This window comes from Amblyraja radiata, chromosome 22 (assembly GCF_010909765.2).
Source record: "Amblyraja radiata isolate CabotCenter1 chromosome 22, sAmbRad1.1.pri, whole genome shotgun sequence".
Taxonomy (NCBI): Eukaryota; Metazoa; Chordata; class Chondrichthyes; order Rajiformes; family Rajidae; genus Amblyraja; species Amblyraja radiata.
Window position 1 is genome coordinate 19685089 of NC_045977.1, and position 21114 is coordinate 19706202.

A 21114-nucleotide genomic window follows, 5' to 3' on the forward strand; every position below is an offset into this window, starting at 1 on the left:
CTGGATATAGTTAACGCAATTACATCCAATAACACATCAATGGTAAACACACTTCCACTGTTATGAGACATTTTACTGTTTTATATTCCTGATCATATGACCTTTATAATATGTATCTACAAAGTTTCTCCAACTACTTCAAAAATCACTAAATGTAGCTACACAGAGTAAGAAGTGTATTAAAGAGCAAACTATGCATTAAGCATTTCAGGTGAATTGGAATTGAAATGTGGAGGATTTATGCTCTAATTACCAAACCTTGATTGAACCACACCTAAAATACTTTCTACAATTCTTGTACTGCTTTCATAGAAAAGCAGTAACAGAGGATATTGAAGTTCAGGAGGGCAACACTTGAAATGGAAGGTTACACCGTCAGATTAAATAAAATAATTTTAAGGTTTTCTCATAGTCAACACAGAGGGTGTATTTATTTGTACTTGGCCCATATCCTTAAACCTTTCCTATCCATAGCTGTCCAAATATATTTTGAAAGTCGCAATTACGTCTGCTTCTATAGCTTTCTCGGCAGCTCATTCCAGATGTGGACTACCCTCCAAGTGAAAAAGCCGCCCCCAAGGTCACTCTTAAATCCCTCCTCTTTCACCTTAATTCTATGCCCTCTAGTTTTGGAATCCTCTAATCTTTGAAAAAGACTGAGCATTCACCTCATCTGTGCCCCTCATGATCTTGTACAATTAGGTCACACCTCAGCCACCTACACTCCAAAGGAAAAAGTCCCAGCCCAACCAGCCTCAGCAGCAGCAGCAGCAGCAGTGTGTTCTGAATACCAGCCAGGCAGCCATGTCAAGCTTTTATAAATCACTGAACTCAAACGCAAGATCCAGTGGGTCTGCGCCTGCAGGGGGAAAGCTGCCGAGTCCCCCGAAGACCGGAGTACAAGAGGATGGTGCTGGTAACAACAGACATGACTGGTGAGGAGCAAGGTTGGCTGCGGGAGGGGGCCTCGGGGCACAAAGGTGGATGGTCGAGGAGAGGGACGTCAGTTTACTGGATGATCCACATGTCCACAGAAGGCAATGGCTGGAAGCCTGCAGCCGCCTGGGGCTTGCCTGGATCGGGCAACACTCCAAAAACCTAGAGTGGGGACTGGACATTTAAATGGCACCAAAACCTGGCACATCTTGTATGCGGGGCAAAGTGGACTATTTCTGTACACATTGCTAATCAGGGATTGTGCTTAAGAATGAAAAATAAAATGTACTGTGTATTTGCGCACATGACAAGATGAGCTATTAAATAATTGAATAAATTTAATAAAGCCACCAGCAGTGCAGAATGCTATTCTCCTGAGGTGCCATTTCCCCTGCATCAAAACAGATGCTACAGAACACTCCATCTAGTGGTGTCACCAAGAAGTGCCGAAACCTAGGAAAATGCCCATCCTCAGCAAGCAGAACTTGTAAAGGGTTTTTGACTGAAGTTGTTTATCTGCAATCGATACAAGGTAAAAAAAAAAGCATTTTCTCTTCAACTTCAAATGGCGTGGTGAAAAAAAGTTTCCATGGACACTTTAAAAGAGTATTCACCGTATGTCAGCCTATTCCCAAACTTTTAAGATAAAACTCTAAAGATCTAAGGTTAGGTTTCAAGGAAAGGATAACATTTATCAAAGGAAACCAACAATTAGCCTAAATATCAGACAATTTCCAGAATATTCAATAAAGCTCCAATCTTGTTTCCAGGAAAGGGAAGGATTAGGAAAGGATAGTTAAAGCTATCTGGAAATACTAACATTTAACTGTTTTCATCATTCCTGAAAATTCAGCAAAAGCAACTAGAGGATAATAACAAAATCAGCAGAGGATAGCAGAAGGCGCCTGCTGGAAGTAGAAGAAAGGAGAGTCTGAGAAAAAGTTCAACTGCAATGCCTTCAATTTCCTTCCACATACCTAAATTTCTCCAATATATACAGATAGCACAAATAAATCAAGAACCTGATCAAACTCCGCTTTAAAAATACTCAATGACTTGGCACTGACAGCTGCCAGTGGCAAAGATTTCCACAGATTCATCACACGTTAACTAAAATTCGTCTGTAAACTGGTTATATTTAGGCACACATTAATTTTGTCATTGCCATTTCTTTAGGTGGCCACAATTTATAATTAGAGCAGATGGCTATGGAGATATAGCTGTACATTCCCTCAACTTACATCATTGCCTTTTACACTCAATAACGAATTCAGAGCGAGATCATAATCACCAATATTGTTTTAGATGATTTTAGTTAATTCTACTGCTTACAGCTCCTCCTGTTTCTTCACTTCATGGATGGTTGTGGGGGTCAAGGATCATAGGTACCCGAGCACTATAATCTTTATCCACCATTCACTGCAAAATTGGGAGGGTAAGATTCTGCACTGTTGAAGACTGCATGTGGACGAAACATTCAACTTATTTTGAGGAGCAGCAGATTTAGACATGGAGATCAAAAGTGGGTAAGACTTGTTATAATTGTATAAGCGTTTGGTGAACCCACGTCTGGAATACCACAGGCAGATTTGGTCCCTTTAATTAAGGATGTGCCTGAAGGTGGCACAATGGCATAGCTGGTAGAGCTGCTGCCCCACATATGATCGATATGGATTAGGTGGGCCAAATATCCTGTTTCCATGCTCTATCTTTCAATCGATTGGTTCTAGGAACTGTCAAGGGTTGTACAGACATGCCTTTTGCTCATGGTGTCCGGATGTTTGCATTAATAGCCAAATTAAGTTTGTAACCTTCCTTCTACGCTGTGGCAATTTAAGTATTTGTCCCAATATAATGCCAGTATCCATCTCCATCCACCAGCCTCTGCAGGAATCAAGGTGATCAGGTGGACAATGTCAAGGATCAGATCAGCCATGATCTACATGAACATGACATCTGACACAAGAGGCCTACCCCTGCTCTGTACCTCATTGTTTATTCTTTAAGATCATTAATACTTATTTGCTCTTTGTCACCTTTCTGTTGGGACTATGCTACGTGCATTCACATTATCTGTCCCATTTCTTACAACAGACGAGGTTCAAGTGCTTCAGTAGCTGGATACGTTATTCATCTAAAACCACAGGTCACTGAGCTAAAATAATAACTATTCCTCTCTCCACAGATTATATCTAACATGCTGAGTGTTTCCAGTGTTTTATTTTGATTTCTTGCTTCTGGGATATCTTGCTTTCAAAGATAATTCAATAGCCATAAAAGAACCTTGGGTGGTCAAAGGTATAAAATACACTATAGAAATGGAAGTCTATATCCACCTCCACCTCTACTTGATTACGAAACTTTTCAGTCTTTCAGTTCTGATATCCTTAACTTGAATTATTAACTTTTCGCTCCCCATTGATGTTGCCCGACCTGGGATATCTTTGGTGTTTTTAAATTCGTATTTCCAGCACTGGCAATATATTTTGCTTTGTATTTTTAAAATTAGCAGTTTTTTCCAGTCCTTCTCTCAATTTGTTTGGACAAAAACAATGTACATTATTACCAGTATAGATGATTCTCTTTATATGTTATAGCAATGAGATTAATTTATAACTTCAATTTGTACCATCAATGTCATTATCACTACTATAAATGACTTAAAATGTTTTAACGCACCATTAAACTAATTGTTCCACTCTAACATCAAAAACTACCATCAATTCTCAGATCCTTAAACTTAGCTGGAAGTTGCTGCATGAATGGTTCTCACGTCAGTCTGGAGAAAATATACTTGTTGCTGTCTATAGCTGGGCTTAATTCTTCCTCTGACTGCAGATAGAAGTACAGTAAACCCTTGTGTGGGAAGGAACGGCGGGTGCTGGTTTAAACCGAAGAGACTGAAAAATGTTGGAGTAACTCAGTGGGGCAGCATCTCTGGAGAGAAGGAATGGGTGACAGTTCGGGTCAAGACCCTTCTTCAGAAAAAAACCCGAAACGTCACCCATTCCTTCTCCAGAGATGCTGCCTGTCCCGCTGTTATTCCAGTAAACCCTGGTTATTGTAGACCGCTTTATAAAATATTTCAGTTATAGTGAACTGTTCTTTAAAGAACACAGGCTGCTAGTTACACTGAGGAAGCTATTGAAATTGACACTGTTATTGAAATCAGATGGACACTTAGCTATCAAACAACGTAACAAAAAGCCTTTCGTATTTTTTAGCTTGCAGTAACAAAAATACATTTTTAGCTGTAAAAAAAAGTTGTTTTGAAAACAAATCATTGTTTCACGGAGTGACTGCTAGGTGGGTATTTAGTAAACCCCTTACTCGGTTATAGCGGACAATCAGCAATAACAGACACCACTCCCCCCCCCCCCGTTATAACGTGGGTTTACTGTATTGGCATCACCCACTCTGAATCCTCACTGCTATAAATGTGATCACTCCCCACTTGGCTGCAGAGACCACTCTCTTATTTAATTAAAAATACGTACTTGTCCATACCTTGCATCTTTCTCATCTCACGTAGGACAGAGAAAGCTCCTGTGAAAACTCATCTTGGATTAATCCACAAGTCTGTACTATCTTCAGAAGATGGAAACTGCTTCTTGCTGCAACATCGAAGCGTCCTTAGCTGTACCTATCTAGTTTTTCTGTTAAGGTTTTTTTATCCACCATCTAATTAATTATATCCATGATAATAAAACATTATGTCTGGACAAGTTATCATTCACTCAATACAAGACACTCTCTGTACAGGAGTAACTGAAGCTCATTATCTTGAGTCTTAGCTCTGACTAGCATTGGCTGCATGTAATAGATTGGACCAGGATGGAAATTAACCTCAGATATCAAGTCCCACAATGACAATCTTCTCAATAAAAATTCTAGCAAATTTCAAAACTGAAGGCCAGAATGGTGAATCTTGGTAAGGATTTAAGTATTTCCAGATATTCCATATCTGAGCTTCCCTACTGTGTCTAGATTCTGCAGCTGGTCTTGACATTTAAAGTGCAGCTTTGTGCTTGCACATGGTCCATGCATTCTGCCAGTTTACATAAGTACCAACTGGGAAACCCAAAACATGGCCAGTGATTCTAACAAACCAAAATGCACTTTAAAAATAGAAAGACACAAAATACTGGAGTAACTCAGCTCAGGTAGCATCTCTGGAGAACACGTATAGGTGACATTTTGGGTCAGGACTCTTCTTCAGACCCTACTCCAGTACTTTGTGTCTTTTTTATGAACCAGCACCCAGTTTCCCTACATTTGTACCTACATTTCATTGTTCCATTTCAGGACACATGACAGTAAAATGCCCTTGACTCTCTGCAGCCATTGAAGACGAAAAGATAAATTATCAACTAGATTATTAATGCTTGGAAGAAGGAAATTTTCATTAATTGGTTTATTTTTATTTATAAAATCAAACTGAAATAAAAGATCAAAGAAAGACGTGACCAGGCAACAATATAGATTTATAAAACCTTCAAACTTAATTAAACTTCATCACAGATCCGAGACTCATCATGACCGGGGTATTCTTTCCATCTTCCTCCTGCAAGGTCTGTTTAATGGAGCTGATATCATGGTAGTCCAAAAGGTGGCAGCACACAACAGTCCAGATTTATCAAGTCCAGTAATAAACAGCTTTAGAAAATGGAGATGTCAAGATTTGGGCCCAAGCCAACTTTCATCAACTGCACATTGAAGGGCAGATATTCCTCATTCAGAATCAGGGAAATTCAGCTCATTCTTATCTCAACAGCCCCCAAGATGCCAACAAATTATTCCTTGCCAGATGCTTACGAACACAACGCTGCTCAGAGAACTTAGAGGCATATCTGAATGAGGGCGTGTCGTCTCCCGATTTGTTCCTTGCTTGGAAGGTCGTGATTTCTTTGATGTGCTGCATTCCAAAAAGGAGAATCCCCAAATACTTGTCAGTACTTGCAGCAACAATTGGAAATTGTTTAGAAACATTTAGAAACGTACAGAATACCTTGCGGAGATGTTTGAGGTATCAGTTTGCAGCTGTCCATTTCTCTTGGGCAGGAACATCAGCTCATTGCCTGAACACCAATGGTCAGAGAGATTGAAATAACCAAGAGTACCAGTTTCCTTTCACCTAGTGCTGGAATTGCAGTTCTCTGCGCACAAGCCACCTCAACCACAGGTTCAATTTCAGCGGCAGTAAATAGTTTTCACATCAAATAACATTAAGTACATCCCACCAGCAAGTTTCATTGTAACCAACAATCAAAAGAGATAACATTTGGCTGTGATTATATATTCCTGTACAAATCTTAGGCAAATAGCATCAGTTTTATTTCATTAGGTAACAACACATTCAAGGATCTAAAAGTGGACTATTAAACGTTCAGTAGTGCTTGCATTTAAATCACAACACTATGCAGTAAAGCATAAACTAGAATCCAAGCTTTTGTCTCAAATCCTCCATCAGGTCCCAATGCTTTTCCATAGAAATGGAGAGAAGTCCACACATCTCAAGGAAGCAAATTTTGGTCAAAGCTGGTTTCCGGAACATAGGAATGTACAACTTCCAAAGTAACTGCTATCTCTCTGCCTGGTCTAAGTATTTAACAACATAATCATATTACGAGTAAAATTGTGCTCACTTGATTGCTTTGTAATGACTCTCCTGGAAAACATTAAACTAGGCATTAAGATGCTAGATATAACAGCCCACTTAGCTGGCCCAAGCAAGGGAAGTACAAAATTGTCAGCCCAGAAAAAGCACCCAGTGTTTCTGCCCCTTAACTCCAACTAGAAAGCATGGAAGCTCTTTTTGTGAAGCAGCTGGGGAGCTTGGTTCCCTCCTCGTTCTGGCTGATACATACAATCAGAATACATTCTGTACAGAAAGCAGCTACATAGATCTCCATGCTTGTGTCAACTTCTGATCCAAGGTATCCAATTAATTCCACTTTTCCACATAGCCTTGCACTTTTAAATTACTACTTTCATTTTGTATGTTATTACAGAATCAGATTTAGCTACACCCTTCTGGCAGTGCATTCTGTCAATGCATTACACTGATTTACGTAAACTGATCCGTGGTTCTTTTGCTAATCATTCATCGGTATCTTTTGGTTACTGTCCCACTACAGGAAACTGTTTCCCTTTGTCAAAAGCCCACTTTTGATCATTCCATTAAATCTCTACTGTCTCACCTCAAGAAGAATCCCAACTTCTCCAATCACTCCATATAAATAATGGCCAATTGGGTGCAGCACCAAGGGGCAGCCACAACCCATGCAACCACTCAGTAGTCAGTAGCGCTTCAAGAAGGGCAAACGTCTTATTTATTCTAGAACAAGTTTGTTGTCACAATTTTCCAACAGTGGCATGGTCATTGGTGCCATCCACTTTCCCTGTGCAGGTTTTTTTGTAGTGCTTTCAGTGGATAAATAATTGATACACTGCATCTAACATGTACTTTGGTCATCACAAAAGAGTACATAGGTCTTTAAGGCACACCAACTCACGATGCGGAAATAATTCCAATTTGGTGGTTCCTAACCTATTTACTCAATGATTCTTGTACCCTCCATGCCATTTTCCCATCGAGGTTATCCGTGTGCGCTACACAACCGTTGTACTCAAGCTCAATCTGATTTGCTGCACGATTCTGATCAAAACATTGTCAACTGCAGTATCTTCCAATGCAGACATTGTGGAAAGACCATTACAAATAAGAGACACAGGAAACTATATGTTGGAATCTCGCCAAACACAAAGTGCTGGAGGGGCACAGCAGGTCAGGCAGCATCTGTGGAGGGAAATGGATAGACAACGTTCTGGGTTGCCTGTCCATTCCCTCCAGAGATGCTGCCTGACTTGCTGAGTTCCTCCAGCACTTTGTGTTAATACCAATAGGAGCATGCATGAGCTATTTAGGCTCTCAAATCTTCTTCGCTATTCACGGTTGACACATTATTGACCTTAATTCAACTTTCCTGCTTAATTTCATCTCCGGAGAGAACTAAAATCTATTTCAGTCCTGAATATATTCAATGACTCAACTTTTACAGCTCTCTTTTGTAGGGAAATTCTAGATTCACAAACCTCAAGAAATTCTTCCACGTTTCACTCTTAAAAAGGCAACTGCTTATTGAGAAAGTTTTCCTCCTAGTCTTCATGTTTCCCATGACGGAAACATTCTCTCAGCATCCATCCTGTCAAACTCCCTCAATCTTTTACAATTCAATAATATCACTGCTTTTCCTTCCAAACTCCTCTGAACATGGGCCTAACCCACTCAACTGTTGTATTATTTTCTAAACCTTCACATAATCCACAATTACTAAAAAGATAGCAGAACTTAAAGCCCAAGGACAACATTCAGCTTGTGTTGAATTTTCCTTCTTTTTTTTCTGCATCCCTAAAAATATTCCTCAGTATTTATGCTTCTACCTTCCACTCCAGTAATGTCCCAGATGATAACTTTGAAGTTTACTGATCAGTTTATTCTTAAACTGGACCCTAAATTAGATACGCAGCATCTAAAGAGCTTGTAACTATTGGAAATTTAGCATATCCAAGTATAAAGTTTACACAAAAGTAAGTTTACTCTTTATTACGCATCTCAAGTACATGCAGCCTCAAAAAAAATTTAAATTCTTTATTTAAACATCCGAATAGCATTGTCAGTTCTGCGACGGCTAAGAAAATAAAAACACTTCGAGACAAAGTGTGAAAAAATTTACAAAAATACATTGCACAAAGTCCTGTGTTGCTCTTGAAAAATAAATATAATTATTCACAAAGTTCCTTTCTCCAAATCCCTAATTCCACTTTACAGACTGAAATATGACCAGTTTCATATAGTTTACAAAGAGTGCATTTCATATTCCAAGTCTTTCTACATAGGCCACAGGTTTTATGCCGAAAGTTAAATATATGATTATATTGGTTAATACAAGTTCATACCTTCTGAATCTTCCTTTTTACAAATACAAGGACTTTTGTGCAATATACAAATAAGCATTATCCAATATCTAATAAAAATGCTCTGTACAAGTTCCACCCTGCACCCCCTTTCCAAATAGAAAGGCATTCGATACTGCTGTTTCACGACAAACACCAGACTTTCACCAAAATAAAATTGAGACAAAGAAATGCTCTAAAAAAGATGACAAAGCCGTTAACAGTACAGCTGGCAGTTTTTGGAAAGCGTCCGATAGTAGGCGATTCAACAATATGCGTTATTCATGCCATAGTTCCCAAGAACAAATTCCAGAGTCCAGAATTAGCCCCGAACCTTCCAGTATATACACAATCTTTTTTACAATACGAGCACAATCGACTCTTCACTGATTCACAGGGTCGCCATGTACTCTGAACCGATAGAGACATGTATACTCCGGATGTCCCCAGTTGGAGAATATTCGGAGTTCAATTATTTGGTATTTCTTCAAGCTTTTCTCCTGGTGTTGAGGGAAGGAAGAACAAAACAGGAATAGTTACATACCAGACATACAAATGATCATCTGATACCAGTGCCTTGCATCATGTATTAGCAATTTGCCTTACAGTGCCTTTGTATGGAAAATGCCAAGAGGCATTTTGTGTGTCAATTATCAGACAAAATTTGTCACCTAATGATATAAAATGTAAAAAGCTTGGTCACAGAGACAGGCATTTTGGAGAATGAATCCAGAACTTCAGGTCTAGACCGTGGCACATTTAAATTGCCTAATTAATATATCATATCCATTCAAGTAATTATCTGATATATTTTATGATTGTTTGAGTGCACGTAGACAACACTGCATACAACCACCAGTAAATGTAGGGAGGGGAGAATGAGAAGGTTTTCAAAAGTTGCAATATACTTGTTAAAATTTCCACACATCAGTTTGCTGAAAAGAAGAGCAGCAGAATCACCGTCTGGCCACGGCCATACCCCGGCAGCAGGCGTGACTCACCCGCCGTGGAATCGGCCAAACCCACCTGAAGAGGGAAGCCCGCCGGCTCCCACTCGTCCTCGAGGACCAGCGATCACAGACACAAGACAAAAGGCACCCTTGGAGCCCAAGGGCTGAATGGTGGCTACACGAGGAGAGGGACAATAGTTCGCAGGATAATATGGATAAAGGCAAAGGCTGCAACGGGCCTTTATGACCAGCTTGGACTTTGAAAATGGCACCAAAACCTGGCACAAAAACTCTTGTATATGGTCTTGGTGGGCTATTTCTATACACTGTACTCAATCTAGGATTGTATTTAGGTATGGTAATAATTTACTGAATTCTGTGCAAAAAAAAAAAGGAATTCCAGTGTATCTTGGTACGTGATAATAAATAAACATTGAACTAAATTGTAAATCATGAACTAAAAAAATTTGTAAACGCATTTTACAAAAACACATCCTTGTATATGAAAGAAAAATTAAAATTAATTAAACCTGTGAGACTTAAAGGTGAAATTTGAAACCAAGTTACCCCGATGAAGAAAGTCTGTATTGCTTCTCCATCCTGGTCATATGTGTATTTTCCAAAAACTGCACCTTCCTCTTGATACTCATCCTCTAGACCCTGCACAAGATAAACCAAGTTCAGATTATTCTGAACTGTCAATAAAGAACAATGGCATTTGGGAGTAATATTGTTAAGTCTCAAAACAAAGAACTGCAAATGTTAGTTAATACACGAAAGGACACAGAGTGCTGGAGTAAATAAGCAGGCCAGGCAGCAACTCTGGAGAATATAGATAGCTGATGTTTTGGATCATCTCAACCCGAAACGCCACCTAGCCATGTTCTCCAAAGATGTTGCCTGACCTGCTGTGTTACTCCAGCACTCTGTGTCCTTTTGGATATTTTAAAGTGTCTTAACACACTAGGACCAAACTCCCATATTCTTTGAGAGAAACTTACATAAGAGATTAAACATTTTAGTTTAGTTTAGAGATACAGCATGGAAACAGGCCCTTCGGCCCACCGAGCACCCGTACACTAGCTTTATCCTACACACTCGAGACAATTTTAAGTATTTATTTTTACAGAAACCAACTAACCTACAAACCTGCAGTTTTGGAATGTAGGAGGAAACCAGAACACTGGGAGAAAACCTACGTGGTTATAAGGAGAACGTACAAACTCCTTTCAGGTAGCACCCATAGTCAGGATCGAACCTGGGTCTCTGGCGCTGTAAGGTAGCAACTATACCGCTGCATCACCGTGCCATCCTAAATTCAATGCAACTTTTTTTCCCAAATGGAGTTTAAGCAGCCAGCAAACAAAATGCTTTAGAACATGCCAAACACATGCAAGGCCTGCAACTCTTAGCCTCTCTTCCTGATACTAATTCAATGGTATATCAGACTTCATGGTGATTTATAACCACAGGCCACATTGATGAGGCAATGTTCTCCATCCACTAAAGGTTCACTCCTTGAACTTACGTAAACACTGAAATCTTTGGGTGCGCTGCTAATATTGCCCGCTGGTGAAAGAGACTTTGGTACATGCTCCAGAGTGAAAGCAAAAGGATAGATCTCCACAGAAAGCCGAATAACCAAATAACCTTGGGATCCTTTGAATGCCCAGCAGTTTCCAGGATGAATATCTGGCTGTAAAATAGAAAAAGAAATACTGAAAGACACTGCAATCTCAATTTCTTTCAAAATTAGCAAACATTAACTCACAAATGTACATTTCAGTTCCCAAGTGATCTAAAGTTTTGATAATCTGAAAAACGTTCATGTTCCATTACACTTCTTCGTCACAAAGTTCTTAGGAAACTCTTATGGCAATTGGTTCAATGAGTCAGGTTTCTATCCCATATTGGTTTCTTGAGTCATAATTTGAACTATTATGTAGGAAATTACTGATATCTATTGATGGTGTCTCATCTCTCAATCCATGGATTGATATTCTGAAAATTGTCAATTAAGGGTTATTGGATAAAACCTTCTGGAATGATGTTCTTCGCAATCTGAGGCAGTATGATAAAGGTCTCAATTCCACTGGTATACCAAAATGAAAACATTCCCACGGTAAAGTCACCATCTGCACAATCATAGATGTACAGACTAGCAATAACATACTTCTACATCGATTCAGCTGGGTCAGAGTAAATACAGAAAATGTGTTTAGTGAGCATAAGTGAAAGAATCAGTCACGGTTCCACTGAGCAGAAAGCTTGTGTATTTTGGTTCTGGATAAGAGTGTACACTCAAAAGTTACTGCTAAACATTCAAACTTAACAAAACTTCAAATTAAAACTTGCCAAAATGCTCAATGCTTTAAAAAAAAAATGTTTATGTATTGTTGCACTATTTCATTGAATGTGGATGGACTGAGAATTGCAAATATGGCATCGAGAACTTTAGTTGGAGCAGCAAACCAACCAGCTTTGCTAGGAAGGTACTCTTCTGTTCCGTCAGCAAGGGTGAACCCAAGCTTCCAGCAGCCTGCCACTTTAATTCTCCATCCCACCTCACTCTGATCCACTGTCCTTGACCTCCAACAGTACTCCAATACACAACACAAACTCAAGGAATAGCACCTCATATGCCATCTGGTACACTGCAATCCTTGGGACTGAAAAACAAATTTTACTTATTCAGGTAACCACCAATTGTTTTGTTCTCTCCCCACTGATGTAACTGTATCTCTCCTTCATTCGTTCTCGTTCTAACTGCTTGCTTTTTGTATTTAAAGTAATTGTTATTATATCTTTGTTCTACAGATACCACAAACATTCCCTGTTCTCTCCACCAATCCCCTTCTCTGCAACTTAAAATACTTTTCCAGTTCTGATTACGTTCTTTAACTCACAGCATCAATAGGCTGTGGGCCGAGGAGCTTTATTCCAGTGTTTCGTGACCCAAGTCACAGAACTACATGAAATGTTCACACATTGTGTAAAATAATTATATAAATCACCCCTGAAACTCGTCATGAACAAGACTTGCACATTTTTTTTAAATAAGAGAAAAAACTGAAAAATTTCGGGTATTTTTAGTCCAATCAAAGCACGTTTAACATTGAGTTGTCTGCCAGTTGGCCAATCACGCGCTTTGTTTCAGGCTAGCACACATCATAGCTGAGAGGGCTTCACTGATGCCTGTTTTACTGGAGATTCCGATGAAGGTTCTCTGTCGTGGTCCTCAACTAAAAGGTGCTCCGATCGCGGGGCCTATGTATTTAACATAGTGAAGCCGCGGTCTCAATTAAAAAGCGGCTGATTCGCGAACACGGAGCCGCGGATCATCTCCGCGGGCAGGGGAGGAATAATATTATATTATAATATAATATATTATATTATTATACCTATATTACTATCTGGAATATATATAGGTATAATATATAGTTTAAATGGACTGCAACACGGAAATAGGCTGCCCATCGTGTAATATGGGCATTGGCCACTAGATGGCGCTTACTTTCCCAATCTCATTTTCTAATTAGTTTCATTAATTAATGTGCAACTTTCGGCAATGACGAGTTATGACTCCCTTCTCAATTATATTTCACTAAATCTGTGGAAAATTTCATGTAGTTTGGTGACTTGGGTCACGAAAACTGATTTCTAGACACATTTCTGATGCTCGGCCCACAGCGTACAACTGTTTCTCTCTCCACAGATGCTGCTTGACCCACTGAGTGCTTTGAGCATTGTTTTTTTTTGTTAGGAAAGCATTTTGCAAAGCTTTGACACAGCATTTTACAAAGTGTTGCCGCAGCTTTTTGTGAGAAATTAATTTAATTGTGCAAGCAATCATGCCACAGTAATGACTCATTAAAACAGCATCAGGGACATTGAACATTTGTATATTAGAGAAATGCATAAAAATACCTGATGGTGTGTGTTACTGTGGTTTTCACAATGTGAATCCAAAAGATTCGGCAAACTAACTAGTTTAATTTAGTTACAGCGTGGATACAAACCCTTCCAGACCACTAGGTCCATGCTAAAAAACAATCGCCTCGTACACTAGTTCTGTCCTACAATCTACGGAGAATTTACAGAAGCCAATTAACCTACAAACCTGCATGTCCTTGGGATGTGGGAGGAAACCAGAGCACTTGGAGAAAACCCATGCGGTCACAGGGAGAACGTGCAATCTCCGTACAACTAGCTGAGCCAAACACAAAGTTATCAATGCAGCTGAACAGAGAGTAGTGGTTGTATTGCAAGCTGGGCTTACTATGGTTTTGTATATAAAATTGTATGGATTAAGAACTCAAGAAGACAGGGCTAGATAATCCAGTCCTTCAAGCCTGTTCTGCCATTTATCAAAATCACACCTGATCAGTGATCTCAGTGCCACTTCTTTACTCCCATATCCCTAAATTCTCCATATGCCCAGAAATCAAAATGTTTTGAAAGAACACAATAACCAAGCTTACATAGCTCTCTAGAGCAGAGAATTCCAGAAGTTTACCATGCTCCAAGTGAACAAATCCACCCACATCTTAATCCCAAACAGCCTCCTGATTCTTAAACTCTTCCCCGGTCCTAAATTCCTTGGTCAAGAGAAACATCCTCCCTGAATCGAGCCCGAACAGCCACCAGTCATAGAGTCAGGCCCATTGGCCTAGCGCCCAAGATGTCCCATCGACACTAGTCCCACTGCCTGCGTTTGGCCCATATCCCTCTAAACCTTTTATATCCATGTGCCTGTCCAAATGTCTTAAATGTTGTTATGGTACCTGCCTCAACTGCTGCCTCTAGCAGCTCATTCCATATACTCACCATCCTCTGTGTGACAAAGTGCTGGTGTAACACAGAGGGTCAGGCAGCATTGCTGGAGAAAAAGGATGGGTAACATTTAGGGTTGGGACCCTTCTTCACTTGAAATGTCACCCATCCTTATTCTCCAGAGATGCTGCCTGACTCACCACCGGGTGGCCCCAACAATGGCTGCCTCGCCAACAGTCTGTCCGTCCCTTCCTCTTTAGTGTTTTAATAGTATGTGTTAAATGTATGTTTATAGTGTTCTTTATAGGAGGTGGGGGGGGGGGAATTTTTTCTAATCTCTTACCTCGACAGAGATGCAATTTTTTCCCCCATATCGTGGCCCAACATCGAGGTGTTGACGGCCTTTGCTGGAATCTGACTTTTGAGAGCTCCACCCCGGGTGCCTACAGGACTTTAACATTGAGGAGCCCACGATCCCTTTGCCAGGGATCGACCTCTGAGCTCCACCGCGGACTTTAACATCACGGAGCTCGCTGTCTCTGGTCAGAGACAGACTTCGGGAACTCCAAGCCGCAGGAGCTTCGACCGCCTCGACACGGGAGCTTCGATCGCCCCGCCTGCAGTTGGTTCGACTGCCCCGACCACGAGAGAATAAAGAGGAAGCAGATTGGACTTTTTTGCCTTCCATCAGTGAGGAATCTACTGTGGTGGATGTTAATGTTAACTTTTACGTAGTAGAGTGTCTTGTTGTTTTTTTTGTATGGCTGTATGGTAATTTGCATATCACTGTATCTTAATTGGTACATGTGACAATAAAAGACCTTTGACCCGCTGAGTTACTCCAGCACTTTGTCTATCTTTAGGATCTCTGTGTGAAGCTCTTTAAGAATTTAAGTTTCAATAGATTATGTTGAATTTATCTCTTTTCCTAAATATATGGTGTAATATTTTCCAAACCACTTTTTTCAGCTAATGATGTGCTACTTACATATCACACAGTTGTCAATAGCATACAAAAACAATGCCTTGAAAATATATGGTAGACAAAAATGCTGGAGAAACTCAGCGGGTGAGGCAGCATCTATGGAGCGAAGGAAATGGGCAACATTTCGGGTCGATACCCTTCTTCAGACTGATGTGAGGGTGGGTGGGGGGGGGGGGAAAAAAAAAGGAAGAGGCGGAGACAGTGGGCTGAGAAGGGGAGGAGAAAGCAGGGACGACCTGAAATTAGAGAAGTCAATGTTCATACTGCTGGGCTGTAAATTGCCCAAGCGAAATATGAGGTGCTGCTCCTTCAATTTACAGTGGTCCTCACTCTGGCCATGGAGGAGGCCCAAGACAGAAAGGTCGGATTTGGGAGAGGGAAATGGGAAGGGGAGTTGAAGTGCTGAGCCACCGGGAGATCAGGTAGGTTAATGCGAACCGAGCGAAGGTGTTGGGCGAAGCGATCGCCAAGCCTACGCTTGGTCTCACTGATGGGAAATATATGTGCATTTAAGAATTCCACCAGCAGGGGGAGAACAAACAAGTATTGCCCACATTTAGCTTTATGTAGTTAGTTTTTAGTTTAGAGATATTATGGAAACAGCCGTGATGAGTCTCACCAAGTCTACGCCGATCATCGATCACCATTCACACTTGTTCTATGTTATCCCACTTTCGCATCCACTCCCTATACACGAGGGGCAATTTTACAGAGGCTAATTAACCTACAAATGTACACGTCTTTAGGTTGTGGGAGGAAACTAGAGCACTCGTAGGAAACCCACGATATCACAGGGAGAACGTGCAAACTAATCGCAGGGTGTCGTGCAAATGCGCGTTACTGCATCTGGAACAAACAATCACAAATAAAAGATTATAAATTATGCTCCAATCAACCTACCTGAATTATTACTCGAGGAGACTGAGAGAAATACCAAAGTGGAACTCCAAAAAGACTCATCACAGCTGTTGCAGTCTCATAGGTTTCAGAACAACGTGTGCTCAAGATGCTACCACCTGGAACAAAGACAAATTCAGCTAGTTGAAACTGCAGTGTCCAGGTTCAGAAATAGCTCCTTCCCCATAGCCATCAGGCTATTAAACTCAACTGAAACAAATCTCTGAACATTAATAGACCATTATCTGTTTATTTGCACTTTATCTGCTTATTTATTGATGCGTGTATATATTTATATAATGGTATATGGACACACTGATATGTTCTGTATTCATGCCTACTATATTCTGTTGTGCTGCAGCAAAGCAAGAATTTCATTGTCCTATTTGGGACACATGACAATAAAACTTTCTTGAGATGCTGCTTAATACACAAAAGGACATAATGTGCTGGAGTACCTCAGAGGCACCATCTCTGGAGATCAAGGACAGGTAACGTTTCAGATCAGGATCCTTTTTCGCACTTGGGGAATGCCGTAACAAATAATTTTTGGAACGTTTCAGAAGTTGCAACCTGTCACCACTTACTCTAACACAAGGATTTAAAGGACAGTCTGAGGAAGGGTTCCGACCATAAAGGTCACCCATTCTTTTTTATCCAAAGATGCTGCCTGACCCGCTGAGTTACTCCAGCATTTTATGTCTGATTTCAACGACAAGATGCGAGGATTCAGGAGGATTCTATAATTCTACACTCTGGATGATTTGTATGTTCAATCATTGAACCCATTCAAGCCAAATTTAAGAACTCAAGGGATCAAAGAGATTGGGCAAGAACATGGACAGAGGGCAGGGTAGGTAAGGAACAGGCTTTGGGGTTTCTTAGTGTAGAGATCAAAGACTAGTCAAACTAACAGTGTTGAACAATGGATCAAGAGACAGTGGGAAACCGCATTGTGGTTGCCCATCCAACACATTGGCAACATCGAGAGATAATTCACCACTATGGCAATAGGAATCTTTAGTGATGTAGCGGCTACTATCTCAACGTTTAAGAAACATTTAGACTGGTACATGGATAGGGGGGTGGTTTAGAGGGATATAGACCAAAAGCAGGCAGGTGGGACTAGTGTAGATGGGGCATGTTGGTTGATGTGGGTAGGTGGAGCTGAGGGGCCTGTGACTCAATGACTCTATGGTTACGGCTATTTAAGTGCCTTAAGAACAGCTTGAGGATCTTTATGGCCCATTCATATATATATTTAAATGGGCACTCACAATTTCCAGATGAATAGCAGTTTTACTTCAGAATATAGATGACTCAGCACATGCCAGGAATACCCGAGAAGCTGCTGGTTATTCTGATATCCAACACTTTTATATAACACTTTGACTGCTCAGATAGCTTATGTATAACCCACTACCAGAGAATTGCCAAGTCACTTTCACACAGTCACTTTCAAATACACAGACCACCAGTCATCTGTTCTGTGCAGAACAGTCACAAAAAATAGCTTTCCAAAAAGTCCCCACAATTGAATAGATTTAGAGTCATTTCTAATTGCTATGAAATCTAATTACTTGAGACCTACCTACACTATGGCTTGTTGCTCTAAACATGCAAATAGTAAAATAATCTTTAATGTCCCTGCTCATAAATGTTATATCATATGCAGAGATATCGGATTGCCAACAAAAATGATACGATAGGAAGTACCTGCACTATAATTTATCACGGCTGTGGCAATTTACAATATGTACTTCTTTAAAATAGATTAAATGCAAGACCTCATCCCCTACACCACAACAGATGATAAATAATTTGCTTTCACAATAAGTATACTTTGCTGCAGAATTGAAAGTTATCCTATTTGAAGTGTTGTATCACTTCCTTCTATCAAGGGATCATCTTTCCAGAAAAGATCAAAAGGCCTATACAGAAACCACAGAAAGCAGTATAATTTTTTGCTGCTTTTAAATCTCTACGCTTGCATAACCTTTGCAAAAGTCAGTCGCAAGTGTGGGTTTAGTGGTTTTATTTGATGGCAAACAGGTTGCTTCATATTTTTCATACCGCATAAAAAGCTATATTCTTAGAGCAACCCCCATAAGTGCAATGTCCTCACTTTTCCCCGTCACCCACTGAATATCTCTTATATCACTTCAGAAGAAGGGTCTCAACCCAAAACATCACCCATTCCTTCTATCCAGAGATGCTGCCTGTCCTGCTGAGTTACTCCAGCATTTTGTGTCTATCTTCGGTGTAAATCAGCATCTGCTGTTCCTTCCCACACCTTCAGCCAGATGGAAACTGTTCATTCTTGGTATACAGTTTATAACCAGCAAATGTGCAAATGGGTTACATCTATAGCATTGTAAATCTTTGCATATTAATCAAATAGTTCTATCCACAAACGCACAAATGGATTTCTCTGAAGAGAAAAATGTAGCTCTATACTTCATTGTAACTTGAGAAGGTATTACATAGCAAAAGCTTGATACGTGATCTTTAGCTGCAAGTTCAAAGACACGTTACGTGGAAATCAAACATGGAAACATGGAAATCAGCTTTACCTCCAGAAAACATTAATGGTATTATGGAGAGTAAATGTGCAGAGATATTACAAAAGTTTCTGAACATAAATATGACACGTATTCCTCTTTTACACAACAAAGATGATTATGAACTCAGTAAAGCAACCAGATCTTTGCATCCGTGTTTACAAGTAGCTCTACGTGACCTAATAAACACAAATATCTGTTGGGTCAATGACTCAGATTAGAGAAACAAATCACCATTTTTCTTATATCAAAATGTCCGTGGCAAAGTACACCAAATCACTTTTCATGCCTACCTTGTATATGTCACCTTTTCATACAGCTGGTAGTGAACATTTACATTTCAATCTGGATTTTGTCCTTATATTGACAATGCAAATGAAAATGTCAATGTTTTCCTACTATTTCAAACTAAAGTTGATACCATCTTCTTGCATAAGCTCAAACACATTTGAATGCTTAAATCCAGAACCTATTGGAGCGCTGTTGCATTTTCCAAAGTAATCTTTAGAGTTCAGCCATTGATAAAATCATCAGATATTTATGAAATAGACTTGCTATAAAATACCTCTGCTGCTTGAACTATGCCTTTAATCGAGTGGTAAAGCATAATTATTATTTAGCAACGTATGCCTTTCCAAATCTAATCATTTGTGCACGCCAATTTCTTCTTTGATATTTCAATTATAGATTTTTTTTAATTTAAGTTTGATATTTCATAGCACCTTAATTTTATGTGCATGTGTCCATCTCTGTAAGCTCTGCAAAGTATTTGTTGAAAATTGTAATTATTAATATCAAGTTTGAAATCTTTAAAGTACTCATTAGATTACTAATATCAGATATTATTCCCCAGAACTGATGCTTTACAACTAATGTCAGAAAATGGACTGTCTATGCCAGAGACACTGCTGGACCTTCTAGGTTTTCTTTGGGACCAGCAGCAAGCATGGTCACTTTGCTACTGACAGGAAAATATTAAATGTATAAATCTATATCGTCCCAAAATTAAAACTGTCACTTACCTCCAGATTCCAAAGCAAAATCCACCATTCCAGTCCTATCTTCACTGTACAGTTTTAAAGCATTGCCCACTATTACATGTACTTGCTGCAGAGCAAACCAGAACACAGAAAACAGTAACTCGTATGCTGAAAAACTAGCAAATCTTAATGTCATTTTAGCTTCCTTTATCATCATTCAATGTATTTAACAAAAAGCAAGCCAAGCTACTCACTAAAGCAAATTTCCCCACGTTCCTTAAAGTCCAAAATGCAGAAGTATCAAAATTTATTTCATCAATACCAATTTCTAAATAACTTATTTTAGCAAAAACACAATTCATGAACACTTTATTCATCAAAACATATATTGACAACACAAAAACTTGTTTGAACAGCTATTATTTGTACCATGGAGAGTTTTGTTAGCAATTACAAACTCTCACTGCTAATATCTTAAATACAAACTTGGTGTTCAATATAATATCCTTCAAGACAGCATCAACAAAATGGGGATCCCAGTTTTAAGGATGCAAGGTTTGGAAAAAAAATTAATAAACAAATACTGTACACAAAGCTTCAATGGCAGAGATAAATTTCTGAAGTGGTTCTAAAACCAAGATACAAAATAGGAGCACCAGCATATGGATCGTAAAGCTCAACTGAAAAGGGGATAGAAATGGGAGGGTTTCAGGAGGGAATTAAACTGCCTGGGGATCAGGCAGCTGATGCAAGCCCTAGTAGTAGAGAATTAGACAATAGACAATAGGTGCAGGAGTAGGCCATTCGGCCCTTCGAGCCAGCACCGCCATTCAATGTGATCATGGCTGATCATCCCCAATCAGTACCCCGTTCCTGCCTTCTCCCCATATCTCCACTATTTTTAAGAGCCCTATCTAGCTCTCTCTTGAAAGCATCCAGAGAACCTGCCTCCACTGCCCTTTGCGGGAGAAAATTCCACAGACTCACCACTCTCTGTGAGAAACAGTGTTTCCTCGTCTCCGTTCTAAATGGCTTACTCCTTATTCTTAAACTGTGGCCCCTGGTTCTGGACTCCC

General features: G+C 39.8%; 1 protein-coding gene across 7 annotated transcripts in view; it reads right to left on the bottom strand.

Moving 5' to 3' along the window:
• Positions 1 to 5335: 5335 nt before the first annotated feature.
• Positions 5336 to 21114, bottom strand: part of sun1 (Sad1 and UNC84 domain containing 1) — a 73081-nt gene continuing 57302 nt past the window's right edge. For all 7 annotated transcript variants that reach the window (XM_033040541.1, XM_033040539.1, XM_033040540.1 and 4 more), the window contains 5 exons: positions 20081 to 20165; positions 16501 to 16616; positions 11371 to 11538; positions 10410 to 10502; positions 5336 to 9392 (listed from right to left, as the gene is read on the bottom strand). In XM_033040541.1, the coding sequence (XP_032896432.1) occupies positions 9276 to 9392; positions 10410 to 10502; positions 11371 to 11538; positions 16501 to 16616; positions 20081 to 20165 (579 nt within the window). In that variant the 3' untranslated portion in view covers positions 5336 to 9275. The remainder of the gene's footprint in view (positions 9393 to 10409; positions 10503 to 11370; positions 11539 to 16500; positions 16617 to 20080; positions 20166 to 21114) is intronic.